General features: G+C 39.0%; 2 protein-coding genes across 3 annotated transcripts; both read left to right on the forward strand.

Annotated features, from left to right (window-relative positions):
• Positions 1-1,627: 1,627 nt before the first annotated feature.
• On the forward strand, positions 1,628-18,094 carry LOC307036841 (uncharacterized protein). Of its 2 annotated transcripts, none has more exons than XM_079677458.1 (15): positions 1,628-1,668; positions 5,893-6,044; positions 7,468-7,599; positions 8,080-8,265; positions 10,156-10,269; positions 10,378-10,566; positions 11,239-11,252; positions 12,321-12,343; positions 12,509-12,597; positions 13,568-13,659; positions 14,109-14,293; positions 15,351-15,507; positions 15,846-15,996; positions 16,109-16,162; positions 16,276-18,094. In XM_079677458.1, exons 1-15 carry the CDS (start codon positions 1,631-1,633, stop codon positions 16,530-16,532), a joined length of 1,833 nt encoding a protein of 610 aa, XP_079533584.1. In that variant the 5' UTR covers positions 1,628-1,630; the 3' UTR covers positions 16,533-18,094. The 2 variants fall into 2 exon arrangements, with proteins under 2 accessions (XP_079533584.1, XP_079533585.1); XM_079677459.1 differs by lacking the exon at positions 1,628-1,668 and adding an exon at positions 4,131-4,358.
• A 1,342-nt stretch (positions 18,095-19,436) lies between these two features.
• LOC307034936 (potassium channel subfamily K member 13) lies at positions 19,437-23,556 on the forward strand (the record flags this gene model as incomplete). Its single annotated transcript, XM_079673861.1, has 3 exons — positions 19,437-19,773; positions 22,873-23,416; positions 23,523-23,556. The coding sequence occupies 3 exons, from the start codon at positions 19,437-19,439 to the stop codon at positions 23,554-23,556; spliced, it is 915 nt and encodes a 304-aa protein (XP_079529987.1).
• Between the last annotated feature and the right edge of the window lie 2,295 nt (positions 23,557-25,851).

Genomic DNA, 25,851 nt, shown 5'->3' on the forward strand with positions numbered 1-25,851 from the left:
TATGGAAAAATAAAACAGTCTCGTCAAGACTCGACTGCTGAGTTGCTGAGTCAGGCTCAGTCAGCCCAGCATCTTACTATTAATTTCTTCAAGAAAAAGTGCTGCTGGTATTCTTGAGTTTTAATATAACACAGTGGAAAGGGGCCTATACATTTCTGAGGTAGGAGGCTTTAGTATACTTTTATAAAACGATTTTTGTCACGGATATAATTCTGGCTACTCCATTTGGGCAAGTTTTTGTTTGGTTCACGCACAGTTTTATTCCGTAATGTATGAAGAACTCTGCACATGAGATAACTAGTCAGAACCTCGGGGCATAAACAAGTAAGCCCAAATTGACCGATTGATTCTTATAGTGGCTTGTCTCAGTTTAAGCTGATTAAATTCTCAAAACCATGGAGGATGTTCATTTTTAACAGTGCTTGCATGTTGATTTTAAGTTACAATTAGAGAGTACTTCAGTTGCATGTAAACGAAATATAGTTGGTGTGACGTCGAATGAATAGCTGGAAACCTCAGTGTCCTTAATAAGCATAACAATCCTACACCTATATGGACAAGTCTGGTGAATGCGTCAACGCGTCTGCTTCGAGTCCAGAAAGAAAAGCAGACTAAACAACTGGTGAACATATTCACCCCCTTTCTTTAATTCAACGATCACATGGTTGTGACATCTGTAACCCCCCCCCCCCCCCCCCCAAAAAAAAAACTTGATAATAACTGGATATTTTGTTGGAGTAATTGGACATTACTTTTCCATGAAACAAATTGATATATTTATGAAATATTTGGACCTTAATAAGCTTAAAGACATGCTGGGGAGGTTTATTAGTGTATACACATATCGCCAATTAGGATGGCTAGTGTCTTATCTGCGTCACATGACCAGGACTCAGCGATGGGGTGACACATTTGTAGGTGTGTATAAGGAAGGAGGAGTGCCCCTTTGATATTATTTATACAGGCCTATCATTTTCATTTGCAACACTCTAACAGTTGACCAAACAGGCTCTAAGATGCTCACGCTTTTTGCTTTCGCTTACATTTCCTCCGTTTGGCTGATTGGCGGCTCCAATGTTTGTGGTAAGTGCACGGGCTAATTCGCTTTCCTAATATAACGGAGCTTAATTGGCCGTTCTTGTTCCATTATCATTTTGTTGTTTAGTCTTTCCTCACTCATTAAGTAATTAAATGATGTGGGGGAGAGTTTATTTAAATGGAGATTTTAAATTTAAAATCTGACCTGAGTCCATCAAGGGACTACGTGGAGGAAATGTTGGGTTCCTAGTTTATTAGTCTGTATGCAAGATGCATGTTCTGGCATGAAAATGAAGGATGTTAAGGCTTCTCTGGCAGAGCTGTATAGCTGCATGTTAGCCCTGTACATCTTCTCTGAACCTGCTGATTCATCAACTCTCTCTTTCTCACACAGTTTATGTTTTAAGTAAAAGCCTATACCCAACAACTTCATTCTATAATACTTTATTATGTTGATAAGAAAGAAATATGGGTGACTTGCATTTTGCTGCAGGATTATGGAGCAGTTTTTTTTTTTTTTAAATGTTGGCAGTTTAACAAATCCTGTTATTTTCCCAATGACTCATATTTGGGTTTGTGTGCAGGGGCTGCCATGAGAGGAAGAGAATACCCTAAAAGCGACTACGTCCTGTAAGTGTTCTTCTTGAGTGGGTGTGAGAGGACCAAGATTGTTTTTGATGCCTTTGAGATAAGGGTACTTTATTGAAAAGAAAGTTAGTTTGGCTGATTTTTTTAGACCCTGGATTGGGAGCTGAAGAATGCATTATGTGAGGGAGCTCGAAAACAGTGGCGTATAGCCCAGGGGCCTCATTTATAAAGGGACATACGCTATAACCGTTAATAATATGTTACAACCATCCCCGTCCTTTTAAAAAAAGAAAAAATACATTTTCCAACCTGTACTTATTTCATAGAAACATCTTAAATACATTGTTTCAGTAGTTGACACATTGAGAATGTATAATATAGCAAAAATGTCTAGTGTAAATGTTCTTTTACTTATTGGGGAAAACACCAAAAGTTTTACAACTGTCCCTGGTCTCCCCTACGTCCGGACTCGAGACAAAACTTGCAAGAGTTCGAGACCAATTCCGAACGTCAGTCAGTAGTTAGAGTTTGAGTCCGAGTCCGTCGGTGCGCGAGTCGAAATCCGAGTCCTAGTGCACGACAATTTGCGAGTCCATCACTGAGCGAGTCCGGGTCGGGTCACGAGGCGCTATATCTATTTAATATTATTTTAGTATTATTACAATACATAACAATGTCATTATTATAATTCAAACAAAATACTTTCTTAAACCTAACCAAGTAGTTGGTATGATTTCATCACTCCAGATCCAATGTTTTAAACTACCAGCGTGCATCTCTAGTTGGTAAGGAAAATAGGGCAAAAGACGATAATGTGAAAGCATGAAATGCATAGACATGGCACTAGAAAGTGGCATGCTATTTATTGGCCTTCCTAGATGTTGGGCTTGGAGTGACCTGATCTGCCAGCCACTGAGCGTTGTGACTGGAGCAGTGAGGGATGAGAGTCTTGCTCAAGGGCACCTCAGTCATGATCAGGATGTAGCAAGTTCTGCTTTTCGATTGTTGATACTGTTGTTGGTGCAACCTCATTTTGTCTGCCGATAAAACCTACAAGATAAAACCACATAAACTCATCCTTAAATAAAAAAAATACATTTATATGTAGTTTGTTAAATCTAGAGAGCAGCTCTTCCTAGGGCGAGGGTCTTCCAGGTTAATGCCTGTGATGTTGTATGACTCATCATCAGGTGACACATACATTTATACTCTGTGCCAAAAACCTTTTCTTTACGATTTGACTGACCCCTGATGCCATGCCGAAGGTCTCCCCAACAGTCATCCTCATTCTAACTTCTCTACTCGTCAGCTTCTAAATATAGCACCTTATTTGCATAAGCCTAGAAACTATTCAGATTCCTTATTTGTGTACAAATAGTTTACTTGGCTACTAAAAGCTTCTGATCTCCCGTCCTCCCTTTTCCCTTCATTCCACACAAAATAGTTTGTACTAAAAAGCTCATAAACTATTCCAGAACTCTTTCCAGCAGGCGTGTTTTCATGTGATCTATTCCTGTAGGTAATTTTTTTCCCCCCTGTGAAATATGTCTGCATGTACAGCGAAGAGTTGAAATGTGTATGTTTAGTGTTTTTAGAAAACTCCATCAGAGGGCACAAAGGATAAGGCTAAAATGTAAATACACATGAAGGAAGGATACATTTAAAGAGCATCTTGCAGGGTTTTTTTTTTTCTACATTTATGCTTAAACTTGCTTGAAAATTACAATTAAAAAAGTGAATGCAGGATTTGATATGTTTTACGAGACATAAGGGCAGGAATTCAGAGGGAAAGGAGCAATTTTGAGCTCTGCTCTTAAAAACTGCTTTTTTTTAAGGTCATACGTCACACGCGTCATATTACATCACACAGGGGACACATCTCCGCTCTCTGACCGCGGGTATAGTAGAGTTGCGTTGAGTAGAGCGGTTGTGTTTTAAAGAGCTGGTATTTTTCGGTAGTTTTACATTGTATTTCATCATTTGTAATCACGGTGCAGTATTGTGTTTGTGCAGGTTGCACAAATACCAGCCTGTCAGGACATCGAGTCCACAGTAAAAAGGACCGGAGCTAGCGTTCGTTCCTGAGTGCGTTGTGCATCCACCTCCCTGCAGCACATACTCTCCACAGCTTTATCAGGAAACCGTATTACATCTCTCTCCCCCCCCCCCTTCGCTGCTCTCTCTCTCTCTCCCCTCTGGTACACGGCACCGTAAGAGATAGTGTGGAGTTGCATTAGGTAACGCTGTTGTGGCTGTACTGCTCCAGCCGTCTCCTTTGTGTTTGTTTGTTTCCCCCTGTCTGTGTTGTTTGTGTGTGCGTGGTGGCTGTCACTCCTGGCTCCCGGCTCAACCTCCACTCACCTGCTGCAATCAGCTGTGCACCCTCCCCGACTACACACCTGGGTTGCGTTCCAATAGTTCATTTAGCTTAGGAACCTTCCTAACCAAGTGAAATGACCTGGAAGTACGTCAGTGGCAGCCATGTTAAGTGCCGTTCCAATTCTCCAAATGAAAGGAAAGGAGGTTTCAAACTTCCTTTATAACCTCCTTTAGCTTAGGAACAACTGGACCTCCCTTACCGAAAGGAGAGGAGAAAATGCTGCCCCACAATGCCTTGCAGCCGCAGCATTTGCGTCACACAACAGTCGGCCGTTCACGGAAACAGACGATTATGACGGAGAAATTATATCATGAAAGTTACGGTGCTTATTAAGCATTTTAAAACGTATGTGGTAAGTTGCCAAAGTTCTTTGTTTTGAACGTTTATCAGTATTATAATCAAAAAGAGAAATATGAACGTTAGTTTTTACTGAAATGATCAAATAAAGTCAACATTTCACTGAGCTGTGTGGGGTTTGTTGAACTTTTAAAAGATGTTTGAATGGTGATATACACAGTGATAGATGTTAAGGACTAACGTTTATATTAAATACATTTGTATTGATTTTAAGATATTTTCATACAATCATACGTATTGGGATCATTTGTATTAATGTGGACCGGAGGGAGAGGGTGACAAGCAAAAATGTCACTTTCCTTTTTTATTTCAATTACAACTTTGGTCATGAAGAATATGTTTCTCTGTTGTCTACGTTCATAAAGCATAAAACAACAGCATCAGAGCACGGTGCAGAGTCTCTAGATGAGTCCCTCGTTCTTATTAAACATCCATGTAGTCCGTTGTATAGAACACTGTAGTTTCCATAGTTTCACCACAGCAGCAGACGCACACAATGACGTCCGCTGGCGCATCATAAACACGTCAGATAGTGAAAGTGCATTCGGATTCTCTAAAGTACCGCAGTCTCTTCTCCTAAATTCTTTTGAATTCTCCTATCCACTATCCCTTAACCCCGTGACGTTTCACTCAGAGGTCAAGGAATAGGAGATAGGGTTAGAATTTAGGAGCTGATTTTTGGATTATCGGAACGCAACCCTGCTTTCCATTAAGCCATTTACAACGACATATCAACGGAGGCTCCACAACCTTTCTCCGCCAGATCGTCAAGTATCAGCCGTATCTCTCGTCTCTCCTCCGGTACACAGCACCGTAGTGTGGAGTTGCATTAGGTAACGCGAGATACGGCTGATACTTGCGCATTCGTTTCTGTTATGGGTCAGTATCAACAGTCCTGCCAGTACTGTTACTATATTATCAATGCTACTTTAGTTATAGCCTGATATATGATAGCTAACTTTACAATGTTGTGATGTGACGTTAGCTAACATTCTGTAGCTAACGCCGGTCACTCCCCAAGATAGCTGCCCAGTTCTCCACTGGTTCTCCTCACACCACAGCTCAATTTCTCTCCGATGGCCGTTATTTCTTCTAATCCTTGGCTGCTCCTGGTCTCATGGACGCCTAACAGGCGTCCAATTATAAGGTTGTGGTCCGTCACATGCATTCGAATATTCATGTTCAACTTCTTCTGTGTCTTCTGTGTCAAAACTAGCATTGGGATCCATGTTTATTAATACGTTACACCGGCCGCTCTCCCCCTTGTGTCCCCCGTGTTACGTCACACGCGGGAGATCACGTGCCGAGGCTTTTTTATGCGGAAGTGAACATTTCTTACAACAACGACGCCAGATTTCACTGTAGTGTATATTTCTGTATATTTTTTTGAAAATCTAGTGTATTCATCATTTTCCTACACATTTATTCACAGGTGTCTTTAACCTGGAAGTTGCTCTTTAAATGTAAAATAACTGTATTTCCTACATAATAACTGTGTTGCTAATGCAATACCAATGACTGTCTTTCAGGACAAACTGTGAGAAACTAAGTAATGACATCGGCAAGGCTGAATGCTGTGGGAATCAAGTTTGTACAGGGGCAGGGCTGTGCTGTAGAGGGCAGGCTTTCAACCCTGAAGAAGGCACGTGTTGTGAAGTAGACAATGGACATAACAAAACAGGTAATTCTCACCCATTTTTGTTAGACTAGCAAAAACTTCCAATGTTAGATATATGATTTTAACAAGAAAATAGAGACTATACTTTAGTATGAGAAGAAGGAATATAATAATCTTTAGAGATACCTTAAAGCTTCAAATGGTCAAATGGTACTCTTCAACCTTGTTGCTCTTTTTCAGATAGCATCAAATGTTATTGCTGACTCTAATGGAAAAATGCGCAATGAGCCAACATAACGATTGCGTCATAACCACTGCCACTGTTAATACAAAAAAGCAATGTAAAAATGCTTATACTGGGAGAACTGACTAACAGACCCTTTGTCTAGACCTGCACGCTGAATGAAATCCCCTGCTGTTGTGGTTTGATGATTTTATTATTTAAACTAAAATGTCAAAGGTCAGGCAGATGAACACTTGAGAAAAAAAAACAATTCACAAAAATTAATAATGATGACAAAGGTCTTAAAAGTACATGTTACCTTTTATTTCTTGTTTGAATAGGTTTATCTCCTCCATTATAAAATCGGCATACTTACCACAATATATTCTGAATTGCTAGTTACACATGGTAAAAGTAGTGTAAAACAACAGTCCAGCACAATATTCTACCCTCATGAAGTGAAACATTTTCAGATTGTTTTAACACTGAAAGAGGGTTTAATTGAACTGTATTTCTAATACTTTATTCAATAAGCTTTGAAACTGGTAACTGAATGTGCATTCCTACTTTGATCACTATCACAGTAGTGACAGCATCGCTATTTCTAACATTGCTACTCATTATAGCATTACTGTGCCTTCTGACTCATCTAAAGAAAAATAGCCTTTATTTATAGGGTTATCTGTTTTCCAGCACTCTATAGCTTGATTTGAATCTGTTGTCCTCTCTTTGAACCTGACCTGTTTTTTTAACTTAAACACTCTCCTGCATTGGCTCGTGAAAACCAGCATTAACAGAATTTTGTTTTTTTTACTTTGAAGTTCCCATGTTAGGGTGAGTGAAGCAGGCAGGACCTAAATGCAGAATAAACAGAAAAAATACCTTTATTTCAAGGTTTAAGGAACAAACAGAACACCACCTCGTGAACACAGTCAACGGCAAACAATGAACCAACAATGACAGACAGAAAAACCAGAACTTAAATAAAAACAACACACAGGTGAGGAGGGAGGAGAAAACACAGGGGCACCAGGTGAACACAATCAGGTAATTAGGTAGGAGGGAAAACAGACAGAAAGTGACAGGCAATACAGGGGGTGAAGACTTTTCAAAATAAAACATGAAACCAAAGACAGAAAAAGACAAAACAAAACAAAGATCGTGACATCCCACATCGTAAGAAATATAAAACTTTTTGGCTGTTACTGTATCTTGACTTCATCTCTGTTCGCATGTTGACATCCACCCTTTTTGTTTTTACAGCTGTTACAAAGGGTCTTAGTCAAAAGGTGTCATCTTGCTGTGGACTGAAGGCCTACAACAAACTAAATGATATATGCTGTGAGTTTAACGTTGCAGCCAAGCCTGGTCCAAACGCCAAATGTTGCGGTAAAGGTAAGTAGAGCTGGTTCTAAATCATCTAATAAAAACAGGGTATACACTTACATAATACAATGTATTTAGGATTTGTTATTGTATACCATTCCCCCTGAAAAACTCTTGCTTCCTCTGATTGGCTGAAAGGTGTCGATTCCTTTATAGTAACCAGACAAAATAATCAGATACCTGTGATGCAGATGTTTGTCTACAGAGTAAACTCTGCCTCGGGATAGTCAGGCTGAACTAAACAGCTTAGAAGTTCACCAAAAAGCATATGAATCTGATCAATTCTGATACAATGTCTGAAGTAAAGTACGAAAACGTCATGATTCTCTAACAGCTGCCACTGGTTCACCTCAGTCTTATGCATTTCAAATGAAAGGCATGTTATTTTCTGTTCTTCTGTACTTTATCCAAACCCTTGTGGCTTGCAGGATTCAAACTTGTGGCTCAGATGAAAGGGAGTTGAAAATATCATCCTGATCTTTTCCACAGTGGCCTTTGATGTGGACAAGCAGTTGTGTTGTGGTCCGAAAGAATCTAAGAAGGTAGTGCCGAAAACCTCCACTGAACACCGGTGCTGTGGATATAAGCCGTTCAACCCTAGGAATCAGTGCTGCTGTACTGTTCCTCCTGAGAGTCTTAAGATTGAATCCATCAATTCCTCTTGCTGTCAGCCAGGTACGTTTGAACGTCGACCCTTACCGTGTAACGCAGTTTAAGGTAAAGCGTAGAGCTTTGACTTTTCTTACTTTCAGATCCATGTTTATTATTTCTGATATGATCAGTCAACTTTAAATGTCAAATGTTCTGTGTGTTTGTACAGACAGAGAGATCGAAATAACGTTTCCAACAATCCCGAATACAAAATACAATAATACAAATATACAAATCTGTATACAAATCTGTATAAAATATGAATATCCTATACAATCAACTGACACATTTACACATATGCACACATTAAGATAAAACACAAAAATCAATATTTACAAAATAACAAAATAACAGTCACTTCAATATCTTAGGGAATGTACATAGTGCAAGATTGCCCATAGCAGTGTAAAAAAGTGTCTGGTGCTGGAATTGAGTGTCTGAGTGTGTGGGGAGTTATAGTCTAGTGGGGGCAGGGGGAGAGAGGGGAGGGAGGGGAGAGAGTTCAGCCTCCTGACAGCCTGGTGTAAAAAACTGTTAGTCGAGTAGCGCTCGACCTCAGGCTGCGGAACCTCCTCCCCGAAGGATGGAGGGTGAAGAGGCAGTTGGAGGGATGGGTGGGGTCACCCGCAATTCTGAGTGCTTTGCGGGTGTTGTAAATGTCCCGGAGTGATGGGAGTGAGGCACCGATGATCCTCTCAGCAGTGTTCACGACGCGCTGCAGGGTCTTGCGGTTCGATGCTGTAAATATATACACAAATATGCAAGCAGAGACAAGTCAGTAAACTTGTTCGGCTTTAATGTTTTATGCTGATGCTTTCTTTTTTCCTACTTGATAAAAAAATGACGCAATAGACGCAATACTGGTTACGGATGCCTTTGTCGTAATTGGTTTATTTCTATAATTGCCTTCAGTGTCCAAGGCTAGTTTATTTTTATTTTATTTCATAGATTTTTCGTATTTGTTGGTTTGTAGAATTCCATATTGTTCATCATGATTGAGAATTTCATATTTTCACCACATTTCTCCCATGAACGTCACATTTAATTTGAGACACAAAAATAGCTCGCCTTTACACATCTCCCATTTTGAATCTGCAAAATCTGATTGTGTCAGGAACTTCATGCTAAAAATGTGTTTGGCGTCTGTATGTTGACCTGAATATGTTTTAACTAATGCTGTCAAAATTATCGCGTTAACGGCGGTAATAATTTTTTTGAATTAACTGCGTTCAAAATATTTAACGCATTTAACGCATGTGCATAATGGCCCGCCCCATACATCCCACCAGTGGCAGCGCTGGGGTAGGCTACAGCCATCCCAAGAAATGCTTAGCCCCACCTTAGCCCCACCATGAAAAATGATGTTAAAGTAAGCAAAATAAAGTCCGCCAACTCGCGCGGAGTAAATTGCACAGACGGCAGTTAGTAAGATTGATTTCAGTAGCCACTTGTCTGGAAATACCGAAGACTAGAAACGGTTTTGAAAACTTTTGTCACGTAGTGATCGTCTTCTCAATAGAACATCTTTGATAATGTCTTCTGGCCAATCAGAATCAAGATAACGGCGTGGTGTTGTTGCAGGAAGCCCTGACGGAGAATACTTTTGCGGTAGTGCATCTCTATATAGGCCTACATCGATACAACATTACGTGTTGATTTAATAAGACCCCACAGTTTGATGAGTGATAGATGTGTGGGCTGTCTTTCATTTTGACACACACAACAATGTTATAATAAACATACATACTGTATGTTAAATGGATATATCCGCCTTCTTTCATTTATCTTTCCATTCCCACAACAATATACATAAAGAAATGGCATATTTTGGACATAGTTCGAATGGTGATTAATCACGATTAATTCATTTTTAAGCTGTGATTAATCTGATTAAAATTTGTAATCGTTTGACAGCCCTAGTTTTAACAGATCTCTGTGGAGAGAATCCCTACAACATATCCAGTGAACTATGCTGTGATTCAACGGTTGTAAATACAACTGTGCCAGATGCCAGTTGCTGCGGAAAAGGTGAGTAGAGCTGACACAGTATTGGTGTGCAAAATAAACTGATGTTGTGTCAGATTTGTTGTTACAAAAGTGATAACGTTTTCAACAGCATCTTTCTCTTTTCCGCAGTGCCATTTGATAAACACACGCACTTGTGTTGTGGTCCGCATAATAACAAAACGTTCCTGCAGAAAGACTCCATTGGCCACGTGTGCTGTGGACATAAGCAGTACAACCCTAAGACTGAGTGCTGCTATGAGATGAATGGAAGCCTAGAGCCAAAGCAGATCAATTCCAGCTCCTGTAAGAAGGATTTATGTACGTCTGAGCATCGTCATGTTGCAGCACTGATTCCCTAGAATTCATCTGATATAGAGAGCCCAAGAACCAGTTCCTAACTACATAACAATTTAAGTATTAACTTGGAGAATTTTTTTTTAAAAGACACTTAAAGCAGCAACAAAAAATGCCTCTTCAACAATAAGTAGATTCCCCAACGATAATAGGGATCTGTTTATAAATGGGCATCTGATTAAAATATTAACCAATAAATAAAATGACTAAATAAAGCCTCTAATCATAAGGTTATCAATAGGCAGGTTTAAGCCCATTAGTAGACCTACATTCTGCCTTAATGTTGTTTTACAATCCAAGCTGAAAGTTGTCAACAAACAGTGCTTTTAAACGAGTTGATCTTTTGATCGCTCTTCTTTAATTTTTTCTTTCAGTGTAGGTTTAAATGGCTAAGAGGTGAACCACCGCCGTAGGACTGAAAACCCAGAGTTAACCCTGAGGTTAATTTGCTAACCCCAAATTGTGCCTTGTTGTAGGGGCCTCATGAGGCATGAAGTGATTGCCTGAACATGCAGGATGACACACTGACAGTTGCTCAATTATCATGTTTAAATGACAAGCGCCCACACTTTTTATTTAACACACAATTATTATTTCCTCACACTCAATAATTGATGTGTTTTTTTTTCTCTACAGGCGTGCAGAATCAGGTAAGAAACACATTGATATCTTTAATTTATGTGTTTGACCTCTCTGTCGTTAGAAAAAAAGCAAAATAAACATTACCTGTAGACCACCTGATGTATAATAAAGTTGATGGATAAAATAACAGAAGCAACTGACAATAGACCCACTCTGCTGCAGTAGTTCTGTAATTAAAATGTAGATTGTGTATCGATTCAGATTGATCACAATGTTTTAAAGCATTAGGTGTTTTAAAGCATTAGTGGCGTTTTGAATTATATTACCTTGAAGAAAAGGGAGAGATGTAAGGAAGTGGGTATAGACTGGTGCAGGGATGACATATTTACCCGGAAGTAAGCTGCGCATGGGTTTCCTTGACAAAAAAACAATGGGATTTCTCCATAGGATTTTGGAAAATAGCACCAAAATAAGGTCTGTGGAAAATGAACCTGTTTGATAAATTCACGTTTTGTTCAGCCGGATAATATCCATATGTCTACCCTACTTTTATAATTTTAAAGTCATAAATCTAATCGCCAGAAGTCAAATGCTAACGTTATGCTATAAACGAACTACAGCCGAGTACAGCAGGGTCCCACGACTTCAACATCATGCCAACTTAAGATCGATATTCAAACATACAGATTCAAAATTGTACAAGTTGAAGCGTGTGTTTTAACAGTTTGCAAGAGCGCAGGAACTTGATTTCAAGCAGAACAGGGGCAGACAAACTTAGTGGGAGTGTTTACGTGTTCGGTGTAATGACGTACAACGTCCTCGACAACTTCTGTAGTCCTATTCAGCCACTTGTTAACAACCATCGTTTTTCAGACACGTAAACTCTTCAAAAATCACCAGTGGATTCACTGCTGGTGTATTTAATGTCGAAGAACAAAACGTGATCCGTCTCTTAAATTTGTGTCAACCACAGACCTTATTTCAAAGCTATACAAAATCCTATGGAGAAATCCCATTGACTCTGAGACGAGGGAACCAGTAGTGGTAAAATGCTAACTCAGTTCCGGGTTTTAGGACTCGTCACTGCACCACTCTATTGCTTAAAGATATTCACATTTTTGTGTTTTGTTTTCCAGAAACCCTCTTCTCTGCTCATTTGGTAAGTAAACCAACATTTTTGACTATCTTACTGAGAACAACAAAATGCTATTATTGCCAAAAACTGGCAAACAATATTGTGTTGAAAATATTTACTCAGTTGGTTTGCAATACTTGGTTATTGTGCCTTTCTGTTTATTTTTTCCTTATCTCTGCACGTCCACAGCAAAGAGACAACATTTTGTATCTGTGGGTCAAAGCGTTGCAGCTCCTGTGACAAAAAACAGCCAAAGTCTCAATGCTGCTGCACGTCAGGTATGTGAGTGGGTGTGTAGTTTTGTGTGTGGTTGGACTTTAATCGGTTTCTTTTATTGGATGTTACGTCATCATATTGATGCAGGTGTGTTGACACAATCCCCTAATAGGATTCATGAGCCGATATTACCTCAGTTGCACACAAAACACCTAAAGGCAAACTGTGAAGTGTTGGACTAATATGCTACTATGCCAGAAAACCAACTGTAGGTTTAATGATCTTATGATGTCTATTTAACCTGAATAACCTGGGCACGCACAAGTTATGACATGTGGGAACCATCAACAATGTTACAAGCATGAATAGCTGCTTTTATATCGTATTGCATAAAGGCTATGCAGCAAAACATATAAGGCTCCTTTTGCAAAAGGTGTGAGGCTTGATTTATCCCAAACAACACATGCTGTCAGATCGAACAACCTTATTAAGTTTACATTGCATATTCCTTATACAAACTGTTACATATGACATTTACAAAACTCATTACTTCATACGAGGGCTAATCTGTCACAGGAGTGCTCAAGATTTGTTTATGTAGTAATTTGTTGGGGAAAGATTGCGGTCATGGGTTAGTAAGTGTAAACAGATTTAAGACTACAGAAGGAATAGTCGAAATATCTGAAACATAACGTGAAAACAGCAATAAGACCTTGGTTTTATGTATCTTTTTCTTTTGGAAGAATAAATGTAGACTTTTTCTTTTTTTAGATGTTTAAATATGTTCAGTCTTAAGTCATAAAACTGCCTTTATAGCATTTGATATTTGCTAGAATTAGCTCAAGGATAATGTTAAGTTCATAAAACCACACATATGTTATTCCACCCTTTGCCCAGATTAGAGAACGGTCTCCTTGTGTGTCTGTCAAAAAGGGAACATTACATTTTTCCCAACGTCATTCATCCCAACACCGCCTAATAACCTTACTTGTTTTTCTCCTCCTGACCCCACCATCCCTGTCTGTTCTGTAGAACGTTATGAGGGTGTCCTCCCTGTGTATGACTCAAGTGCGCACATCTGCTGCGATGGCTGTGTAACTGGAAGGAAACTTTGGAAAGATCAAGTAATATACTAAATATTTGATAACTGTTTCAACTCAGCTGGGTGGAGTATTTTTTCTGTAAAGGCCAAATATTTGTCTCTGTGTTTGTCTTTGGAAAAAGAATGGGTCTGTTGTCTTCTGACAACGACCTGGATCACATTTCTTTATATTTTGCAAATAAATAATGTAGTAGTTTTAGAACTGATAGAAATTCATCTCAGATTATACTGTAAAAAACAAAACTGCTGTTGTGGTGCAGCTTAGGTCAGCGGGCTCAGAGCTCCACCCAGCTTCTTATATATAGTGAGTGACTGTGTTTTTTGATCTAATGGACAGTAGACGCTGCTTAAAATGGTGTTGTTTATGTTGACGGCAGAAGCAGAAGGACGATTTTCATTTTTATTTTGGGTCTGTATTTTTTTCAGAATTCCATTTGCACAGTTTTACTTTGTTTTCTGTGATTCTTAAAGTGCTTCGGACGGACGCCTTATTGCTTGGCACAAAGCGGAGTCCTCTGTCGTAAAGGCACCTTGTACAAGTACAGAGATGATGGAGATGTATGTTCAGCTGGAGGGACTTATCCCTCACCTGAACAACACTACTGCGGGAGAGAACTCTATCTTCCTGAGGAGGACATCTGTTGCCATGGACAAAGGTGATTATTTTTGCATGTGTTTATATTTATAATTGAAAAACATTTTTAATTCAATGAGACGGTAAACATTTCTTTGGGGTCACTTTATTGTCTGGTATATGTTTTGGCCATAGACTTGAAGGGGTGTGGCTCACTTTTGAGTGCTGCAGTGTCTGGTATGTGTTTTGGCTCACTTTTGAGTGCTGCAGTGTCTGGTATGTATTTTGTGGGTGTTCAAAGATGAAATGACAGATATGGAATTGCGCTGTTTCTCTTGTGAGTTAGGGTGCAAGGAAAAAGTCTTTGTTGATGTTTAAATACTGTCTCCCAGACAGGAAGACATTCCAGCAGCCATGCTCCGATCATGTGCCTCCTTTTTTGATTGCCTCTGGAAATTGTTGTGCACCATTGAGCCACGGAATGACTGACTGTCTGGGTTTGCAACTGCATTTATGAACATCTGCCGTGTGTTTGGGAAGGTTTGGCAATACTTCTGCATGTCCCTGTTGTGTATACCAGCGGTTTACTAAAACTTGATAGGGCCCTGACATTTAAGAGTTTAAGAGTTACAGTATGTGCAAGTCTGTCTTTTGGTTGAATCTTAAATTATTCAGTACTTAAAAATAATCAAATGACAAATCCAGAGAGAAGTCTGACTCAGCAGCTCTTTTAGTTTAGTAAGCTTTGGTTTTTTTGGTTTATTTATTAGTTCAATTTGTTGAATATAAATTACTCATCAATCCCTATCCTAGCTGACCAGCTTGAATAGGATTAGTCTTTTTAAGTGATCTATTAGTTGGTGAAAAATTCTAGGGAAGCTAAAGACCCAGATATCTTTTTGAGGAGGTGGGGTAGACCACACCAGAGATATTAGGAGACTGCAGGTTGGATTTACCCTTCTCAGGTGACAAGAGAGCCAGACATCTCTGCTGGAGATGCAAGTCGGTTTACTGATTAACATTAAACAGCCTCTTATGCATGTCTGATTAAAAAGATAAGACTATACGCTCCAGGCTTCAAGTCCTTTGTTCTTAATCTCAATCTCCTGATTTGATATTACAAAGCTATGTTTCCCCAGGCATGCCAAAAATGGAAACTCTCACTGCTGTGGGGGGGGAGCCTACAACATCTCAGACCCAAAGAAGAAGTGCTGTGCGGGAAGACTTTACAACCTGACTGGACAAAGTGGAGAGAAATATTATAACTGCTGTGGATCCCTTCTGCAAACCCCAGAGGTAGGATTTTGTAATAATAATGATACCCAAAACCATTTGGATTTCAACTTCACAACTGTTAAGTGGTGTGAGTGAATCTTGAATATTATGTGTGATGTATCTGCGGTGACAACATATTTCTATGATGAGAAACAGCCAAACCTAACAAGGCCAACAAACTCACCATGAGGACAGTACATGTGAGATTGACTTCACCTAAAACAATGCCATGTTTAAGATTCAAATTGTTCTTGATTATCTTTTGTCTTCAAATCTCAAAGAAAGTATTTTTTTTTCTGTCTTATTTTTCTCATGAATATGACCATTCATATTATACATAATGTCTACTTCAAATTTAGAGTGTTTGCTGCTCCAGCGAGTTCAATGAGGTGCTCTACTCTAAAAAGATTGGGTTCGGATGTTGTGGTCACCAGTACTTCAACGCCTCACTGTGGTCATGCTGCGCAGGCAGGCTGAGTCCAGCAAAGAACCAAATCAAGAGTATCAACGGTCAGTTGTGAGATGCTTGCCTAACGGAACAGTATCTGATCTTTGTCACTTTAACATGCATGGTTCAGTTTCTGGATCTTAGCAATAATATACGTGTATTATGTCCTTTCAGAATCCAAACTCCTGTCCATAAACAATCTGAATGAATCAGATCTTTGCAACAAAAGTAAGATATAGTTTTATCATTTTCTACACATTTCTGTGTACATACATCTAAAGATGCCTCTTGACAAATGTACAGTGATGCTTAAAACCGTTTGTGTTTATGTCCCTGTTTAGTGCAAATCGGGACAGTGGACAGTGTGTCTCTGAACAGCATCGTGTTTCGTGATGTGCTGGAAATCCATGGTAGAAATGCCACTATGACACATTTGGCCTTGCCTCACATCCTGAAGACACCTGACTGCTTCAGCTTCCCTAAACTGACCCCAGGAAAGATCTACTTCTTTGATGGAAAGAATGTCTTCGCTGATTTCAACCACGATTCTGTTCTCCAGTCACTCTATTTCATTTTTTCCAAGTGTTATGGTCCTTAGGTCACCACCTTTACATGTTACCACCAAGTTTCTCTGTTGCTGTATTCATGGTCAGGGTTGGTAAATGTATCTGAAAAATCTTCAATCTTTTATTACTTATCAGCTATTTAAAAAGTAGTTACAATATCTTTCTATTATCATCATCTTAAGGGACACTGTAATTAACACGCAGCCAACTACGGTTTTTAGGCTGACAGGCTTTTCTCATGCACTTTTTATACGTACCTAAAAACGCAATGCACTATAAATAGTATGTGACACACCTGATTGCGAGCCAGGAAAGGTGACGTAGTATAAAAAGCAACAAAGTCTTTATTGGGAGGAGGTTGAGGTTGATGTGTGGGTTCATCAAACTCAACCTATGTCCCGTGTGAAACTAAAAGTCAATGTTGAATTCTTTGTTCCGTATCTTTTGCACAAAATAACCCCACTTCCTTAAGTATTCTAACCCAAAACACTAACCTTACGAAGTAGCTTTGCTACCTAAACCGGTTCTGCAGTGCAGGTGCACAGGCACACTTTTGTATTACTATTTTATTCCCAGAATATGGCACAACAAATTACAAAATGAATGTCTCTGTGTGCAAAGTATCGATAAGCCAGCGATTCTAATCTAAAACAATTTCATAATATTTAGTGAATATCTTCTCATAAGCTATCTGTCCGTTCTGTGTTTGCGTTACAATAAAAATGTGGTGTTCAGAAACAGGATTACCTGAGAACTTGCCATCTAACCTCGGGTCAATGCCATACATCCTGCGTCACACAGTGATGTGTGTCTGGTGCGCTTACTCCTTTGCTTGCATCAGGTAATTGTACATTTGAATAATAAGCTAGTAAAAAGTTGTTTGTTAACCTAATCTTTGCCTTAATCCCGGGCTTAAACCTACAGGAAGTCAACACACCCTTGTGACTGACAGACATAAAGCCATCCCTCCAAAATGCTCGTATCAGGACCTTATTATCAACAACCTTTTGTAGAGTTTTACTTGAAACTGATTTGATCTGAACTCTGTATTGACTTTGTCTTGACTGCCTTTGGACTGGTCATTGAAACAGTTCAATACAGAATAAGCTAATGTGCTCTGGCTTTCAGTATATTATGCTAATCCTTGTTTGTTAATTGTTATACTTTATTATTTGTATTCTTTCACTAAATTCTTATGAAAACTGTTTGTTGAAATGTAAATTACAGGATGTATCATGTCATTATTATTTAATAAAGCTATGACTTAATTTAAAAGAAACATCAGGGGTACTAATGTGCCATAAGGAAGCAAAACCTAATCATCCAAAGAATAAGCTGTCCATTGACATCATTTTCTTTATTACAAACTATTAGGCTGCACCCTTTCTGTAGAGTACTGTTCATCTCTGTACTGTATGAACTTAAACTAAAATATATTTTCTAAATTTATATTTGAATTTCTTTCTAGTTGAAGTAAGTGTTATAAACCTGGTATTACATATCTATTGCATGTTTATTTGAATATAGGACAGGACATCCTTTTGTCCTTTGTGTTTTATACATTGTATCGCAATAAAATACAATCATAATACAACTTGTTATGACTTGCCTTATTTTGAGCATGAGCTTGGGGGCTTAAAGTAAAGACCATGACATGGTCTGTTGTTTTGTGTGTGCCTTTGAAGCTAAAACTATTACGTTTTCCACCCAAATTTAGCACACATCTTCACAGAAAATTTGCAAACAATAAAACATCATGCAAACAGCTGTCCCATTACCCAAAGTAAGACCTTAATGGGATTTATTTTTGCTCAATGCAAGCAAAGTTATGTTAATAAATAATTATTACAGTGTAAGACTCTGGGGCATGGCCTTTGCGACAGTATTTTATTTGTATGTATTTTACATATACAGTATATGGTGCCTAACAACTATTCTTTTGGTGTTTCAGTGTAAGATCACCATTGACAGTAATACTGAAATAATAGTTGTCTTGTTATAAATAACCATTGACTAATTGGTGTGACATTTAAAGTACTTGCTTTATATTGTGTTATTCCAGTAAGTCTCAGAGGAAGAACAAGGGGTGTTCCTCTACATTGGGAAAATACCAGACATAATGTCAGCCGTCGAGACAAAATCGAAATACTTAACATGCCATTGTGTATTAGCTCATTTAATTAACCACAAACACTTTGATGTCCCACTCATTTTATGTTTGTCTTACACTTAAACTTGCAAACTTGCCTAAAACAGTGGAGAAAACTGCTCAGTTGAATAGTTCTCCAATAGAAACACACTTATAAGGAACTGCTAAGTTTTGTGATTGAGATTCACACTTTCAAACTCAAACAGGATGCTTGAAATCTGATCAATTGGAAATATGTAGTGCTTGCACATTCTAAATATATTATGAAGTTCTCTTCTCGGAAAGAAAAAGAAGAGTCATAACTTGACACTAACATTGAGCGTGGACCAGATTGCATAAGGACCAGTATATCTGATACAGACTCAGGCAGTAAACACATACTGTATATTGTCTGTTTTATGCTAGGTAGAGCAGGAGTGCATATATTTGTGGCTCATAAAAAGAAGAGTCAAGATGGATTATTGAGCTGGTGATAAGCAGAAGCCATACACATACAAAGATCATTAAAGCCAGAGTTAATGCCACCTGTAGACCGAGACGCTGCCGTACTGACAGACTCTCAGTTGAGGAAACTGTTGCTGTGTAAGTAATGTGTTAAGTTGCTTTGAATATGCTAGGAGTGCATGGATGACTATAGAAAGGCAGAGACAAGAACTAGACTTACAATGTGCTCTCCTGTTTCACCATTCTGATGGTGTCAATCAGCTGAGCAAATATCATCGCTCTTGATGCTGTTGCTTATAGCATTTGACTTTACAACACACAAAGAAGAAAAATCCACTCTACAATGAAGACATATTTCTCCTGCTGCTGCCCATCCCTGATCCCTAGCAGGGAAACTGCTCGCATCTCCTTGCTCTGTGTGCTCATTGCTCTTTACATGCTGGCTGGCGCTGCCTTATTTTCTTCCTTGGAGAGACCAGCAGAGCTAAAGGCCCACCAGCTCTGGGAAAGGAGGCTAAGAGACTTCAGCTATGAGCATAACATAAACCTTGAAGACCTGAAATCCCTGTTGTGTCACTATGAAGAGGCCAGGACTGCAGGCATCAGGGCAGAACAAGGCAGAGCTCTATGGGATATACACGGTGCCTTCTACTTTGTGGGAACAGTAGTCTCCACCATTGGTGAGTCAAGAAGAATATGAGGTACATTATACCTGGAATAAAGTATGAAAAATGGTAACATCAGCTAATTAATCTACAATTGATCAATTACCTTTCCAGTGTTCTGCACAACATCATTTTCACCAATGTTTTTTTTTTTTAAATCACGCAACATATAATGTGGTTTAGCAGATTATTTTTGTCAAATGAATGTCCAGTCTTTCAAAATGCAATAGGAAATATAAAACGGTTCGTTTTACTGTTAATTGCTAAGTGCAACACCTATTATTCTGACTACTGCAGCCAACATTTTTATGCAACATAAATCAAAGTCAAAGTCATATTCACCTTTATTGTCAATCTCAAAATATGTTTGTACACACAGAAAGATCGAAATACTGTTTCCCACAGTCCCGAGGTCTAAAATAACACACAAAAATAGCAATTGAAAAACCAACAGATAAGATAAAGGCAAATTGTTCAGCCATTCCTGACACAGAGATGATCCCTTTATGACCAAGCCATAGCATGTTCATGCAAAAATAAATCATCTACAATTACACACAATGAACTAATCCTATGAACTGAATTAGAAAGGACACATTAAGCCATATTGATTTGGGGAGGCATACAGGGGGGAGTTGTTTTTAAACTCAATCAATCCAAATCCATATTCTTCCTTAACCTGTAGAGGACAAACATGTTCTCAAGATAAAAATGAAACAGGCCTCATCTCTGAGAATCAATTTACAGACTTATAATTGTATCTACTATCTTTAGTCCCCCTCTGTCACTGTGGAAACCAAGCGACAGATGGCACAGAGCCCTGGTCAATTTCCTTTTAACAACAACTTCTATGTTTACTGACCGCAATCAGGATACTATGTGACACTAAAACACATCCTGACAAACTTTTTTTCCCACAATCAAATGCTCTACTTTTCATATGACTCATGGCTTTGGCAGATATATTTTCCTTCCTCTAGACCACTGACCAAAACAAAAATTCCTAAAGAATCTTTTCACGAAACGGAATAAACCTCACATCTGGTTCTCCTGGACCACCCGATAAAGACATTTCCTGACGTTGATATGACGTGCAAAACTTGGGCGGGGAACAATGAAAAAGCCGGCTGAAGATCTATTTTAATCATCCAAGCCTCAGCCCAATATTTCAACTCTCTCCCAATACAAATATTGGCAGCATGTTATTCCATCCCCTCTCCTCCCCTCTTCTCAACTGCTTTTCTATTCCTAGCTGAAAGACCCTGTTGTACGAAGAACATCAAGTATATCTTTAAATATCTCTCAGTGAAAATGTTTACCTGTCAGTGGTGCCGAAGGAAATAATAATGTGGATAGGATATGGTAGCAGTAGGATAACATGGTGGGCTACCGCCGTCATTGCTGATCATACAGTAGTAGCATGGCTAAAAGATTGGAAGTTCTGTTATTGCATCACTCCAGTGATCTATCCCTGTCAGTGTTGTTGTGAAATCCACATGGATTTTTGAAATGTGTTACTGATCAATGACAGCTTACTACTGTATATATGAATACAGGAGAACATATGCAGGTCTCTGTGTGGCCTGTGCCCTCTGTGTACATTAATAGTCCAAGTGGCCTTTTCAGTGTTCCAATACAAGTCTCATTGACTCTCGGATGTCCTGCAGACCTTACAAGTCTTCACAAGTTTAAGAGGATAGAGTGGGTGAAACCACAGGAACAGACACACGTGGTAAAGGATATGAGAAAAATTTTTTTACAAAGAGGATGTTATTGTAAGCCATAGTTTTATGCATCGAGGTGAAGTTACTTTGAATACCTAACCCAGTCTCACGGCATTTTGTGTTATAGTCATAAAATGGGAAAATCCTGTTGGTGAAAACGAATCAATAGATTACATTTTGTGACTATAACACAAAATGCTGTGATACTGGGTGGGATTACCTGCTGTCAGAGGTGGAAGAAGTTATCATATCTTAGAAAGTAGAAACACCACAATCTTGGAATACTCTGTTACAAGTAAAAGGCCTGCAATGCAAATATTTCTCAAGTAAAAGTCTTAGAATGAAAATATACTTAAAATACCAAAAGTAAAAATACTCATTATGCAGATTATCCCATTTTCTAATACTATGTTTTGCTTACAATTATTGATGCATTAATGTGTTTATCACAGCTGGTAAACATGTAGGTACATCTAATTACTTGATATACTGCAGGTTAGCTTATGAATGTTACTCCAGGTCTGACCAAAGTCTTATTTAGGTATTAATTATATTTCATATCATAAATCTGCAAAGGAACCTAGTGTATGAATTGTAGTGGGGAGAACAATTAAAATACTGAAGTAAAGTACTATCTCAAAATCGCACTTAAGTAGTGTACTTGGGCGTGTACTTGTCAAATGTTTTTAACAGATAAGTTTGTCTTAAATATTAAATAGATGCTTTACAGCAGCTGCTGAATTGTTTTGGGGTAAAGGTCACGACGTCACAGACATTAATACAATTTATACCTCCTTGGGGGATTGGTGAAATCAGTACAATCCGGTCATTAATAATACAAAAACAAACCGGGGGAAGGAGGGAAGCCAAAACCCCCGCCTTCTGCTACTTGGCAAAGTTCAATATATCACATGGTCTCATTTGACCAAGGTCAATTATGGTTCAAGGGAACTTGGAGGAAGCGTCAACACTTTTATGGCCAAAAAGGATACCAGGCTTTTAGGCTTTATTTTTATGCACACCAGCATAAAAGTGTAACTTTGCCAGGTGCACCCTTTTATTCTTAAGCACATTAAATAAATCATTTATAACCGGTCAGAAAGAAAAAATATGCAGGACAATAGGACATATACAGACACCAAAGTTCTTCAGTGTTTTATCATCTAATTTCTATAGCTTTATAAGTAAAAAGGCAGGTGATTTCTTGTTTTAAATATTACATAGTACAACTTACATCCATCCTAATATTGCCAAAATGCACTTGCTAGGCCATGGCTTAACACAACACATTTAACAGTGGTAAAAATACAATTCTATGTGCAAGGACATTAATGGTATGATAGAGTCTGTAATTGCAGATGAGAGCTTTAACCATAAATGTTTCTTTTAGGGTTCGGAGTGACAGCCCCGATCACTGTTACGGGGAAGGCCTTGCTCGTTCTCTATGGGTTGCTGGGCTGTTCGGCTACCATACTCTTCTTCAATCTCTTCCTGGAGAGAGTCATAACAATGCTAAGCTTGCTTATATTTAGGTGTCACAGAAGGAGAATCGAACACAGTGGACTGCAGGGCCGAACCAGTGAAGATGACAGAAATGAAGACTGGAAACCATCTGTATACCAAGTCACATTCATCCTTTTTGTAGCTGTCCTGCTGTTTGCTTGTGGGGCTGCCTCTCTCTATTCAGTCATGGAGGGCTGGACTTACACACAGTCCCTTTACTTCTGCTTTGTGGCGTTCAGCACAGTGGGCTTTGGGGATTTTGTTAGTGGCCAGAGAGAGCACCATGAGGACACATGGGCGTACCAGGTTGCAAACTGTCTCCTGATGCTCTTGGGAGTGTGCTGCACGTATTCCCTCTTTAACACCATTTCTGTGATCATCAAACAGGGTTTGGACTGGATGCTGAGAACACTGGCATGGGTGTTTGGCAGGTTTCGCCAAAATATGCTGCAACTCAGACCACTACTCAAACTCTGTTTTTCTGACTCTGAGCCTCCTATAAGTTATTGTGAAGATGACACTGTGAATGGTCAACAGGTGCAAGCTACCCCCAGTTCAGGCCATGGCATGATGTGGCACTACTGTGTACACAATGCTATCGGTAAATGCCTTTGTGACAAGACTCAAGTGGAAACCGTGTGCCACAGAGAGATAGACAGAGGAATATATGAAAAACAGGAACAGGATAATTGTCGAGAGGAATTAAATCCACTGCCTACCCGGTTAAATTAAAAATAATTCTAAAAGATAATATCAATAAACAGACCGATTGAAATTTGAATTTTGTCTGTTGGAGATTTAGCTTAATGCTAAAGCTATGTGGTGTTTTAACTCCCGGGAATGACCTGGCTGACCAGCTATACTGTGTGGATACAATACCGTTTGTGTTGTTGTTTCAATGAAGATTAGGTAGGCTCGTTATCAGGTGCAGAATAATACAATCCATTTATTCTATATTGTTGTGCATCGTAAAAGAAGAATCCATTTCCATTCAGATGTCATTCATACAAACAATCGTTGTGATACTTTAACACTCGCGCTAAGGTGGTCAAAAACCATATGCCCTTCCGGGGTCAGACACACCTAATCATATGACATGATACACTTTATACCTGTGCCCCGAATTCTGGTACTCTCTGACAAGAAGCAATTATAATAGTCAAAAACGTAAAGGAAATAAATCAAGAGTTCCATCTTTTGCGTGTTCATTATGAACACCTGTTGCAGAAGCCTGATGGAATCACCTTATGAACTAAGTTATCAGTGTGATGAAAACTTCTGAAGCAATGGAGACAGGACTCAGAGAGACACGGGGAGAGCAGGAAAATTGATGGCAAACACTGATGGTTTATTTGGGGCCCTGGCCGGAGGATTCACAAGAGATGTCCTGTGCCACGAGTTGACACAGTGGTTGCCAAACCAATTCTGAAGATCTCTACCCCAGACCCCTGTATTTAACTAGTTCTGAGAGAATAATCAACATTGTGCATAACAAGATAAAGAACTATAACACCTCTATCAGCTGACGCCTTCAGGCAGGAATAGGGAGACAAAACACTGAGAGCACAGCAGCCCAAGGTGGCAGGCCTGTGCTCAGCGAGGGCAGTACTAACTAATAAACTGGGTCAAAGTTGGGCCTAGGAAAATATTTACAGTTAATAGATGCATCTGTCCTTTACTTAAAATACATCATGTAGTCATCAAAGTGTTCAAGTAATTGTTTCCTGCTAGCGATAGATGAAGGCCAATATTATGAGAATCTTAACCACGCCTTAGGTTAAGGAGGATTCTCGCATCTGTAAAATTCCTAAAATAACCACAATCATCAACAGTTGATGTGCATGAGTGATCTTCCCCCACATCTGACGATGTTTTGCTTTGGCAACACACTTCTTTCCTAGCATGAAATCAGCTGAATTAAGATGAAAGAATGAATGGATTATAAGGGACAAACAACTAAATAAAAGGCTCCCATCTATAGGAGCAAGACTGAAAACACTTACTAACAATGTGGCCCATATGCTTTGTGTATGTTGTCTCTAAATTGACTTTTTACTGAGAAATATCTTACTTCAGACCGACTCTGGTTTAGGGCCTAGCCCTTTATACCCATTCAGTGCATCCATTACAGAAGGCGGAAAGAATGCAAAGAAGGACTTCTTGTAACCCTTGGGCGTGCAGATGAAAAAAACCAGATTGATGAAGTGTTTACTCCACACCCCATACCAGACTTTGTGACCTAAAATTTCTTGGAAAACTCTTCTTTTTATTATGTTTTACATTTCTGAATTTTTTTGGGGCATTCTTCCATTTGTTCTTGTTCCTTGATGTTCTTTTTACTGTCTGATGCAACCTTGTGTCACTGTCGCTGACCAGTTTTGGATGTTAACTATTGGAATTATTAGAGCAATGTCTCCCTCTCCTGGAGTGCTTTATAACTCACATTAATAAACTATATCGTTTACATTTTTAACACAAAAATCAAGTACATGCCCATGAATGGAGTTATTGTAAAGTGTTAGCATCTTAACATGAATCCCACTGAAGCCAACACGGAGACTTAAGGCCATAAAAGATGTGTCCTCTATTATTTTACAACAAATAATCCCTAGGACAAGCATTCTGATTGAGCTGCAACTGACTTCGACAATTTGTGCAGACTTTTGGATAAGGCTTTGTAGTTTTTGAGTGTACTCCCTTATGAAATAGGATGCACCCATCCTCCGTACCCCTGGAAGAAATAAAAGGTCTGGCCATTGCAATAATCTTTAGATGATATAACTCTAATAGGCAGCTGGAACGTCAAGACAACATTAATGTGTGGTGGGCACTGCTTTTTAGTGTCAAACACTCAGTTTCCTGCATT

Source organism: Notothenia rossii, assembly GCF_949606895.1.
Source record: "Notothenia rossii genome assembly, chromosome: 4".
Lineage (NCBI taxonomy): Eukaryota > Metazoa > Chordata > Actinopteri > Perciformes > Nototheniidae > Notothenia > Notothenia rossii.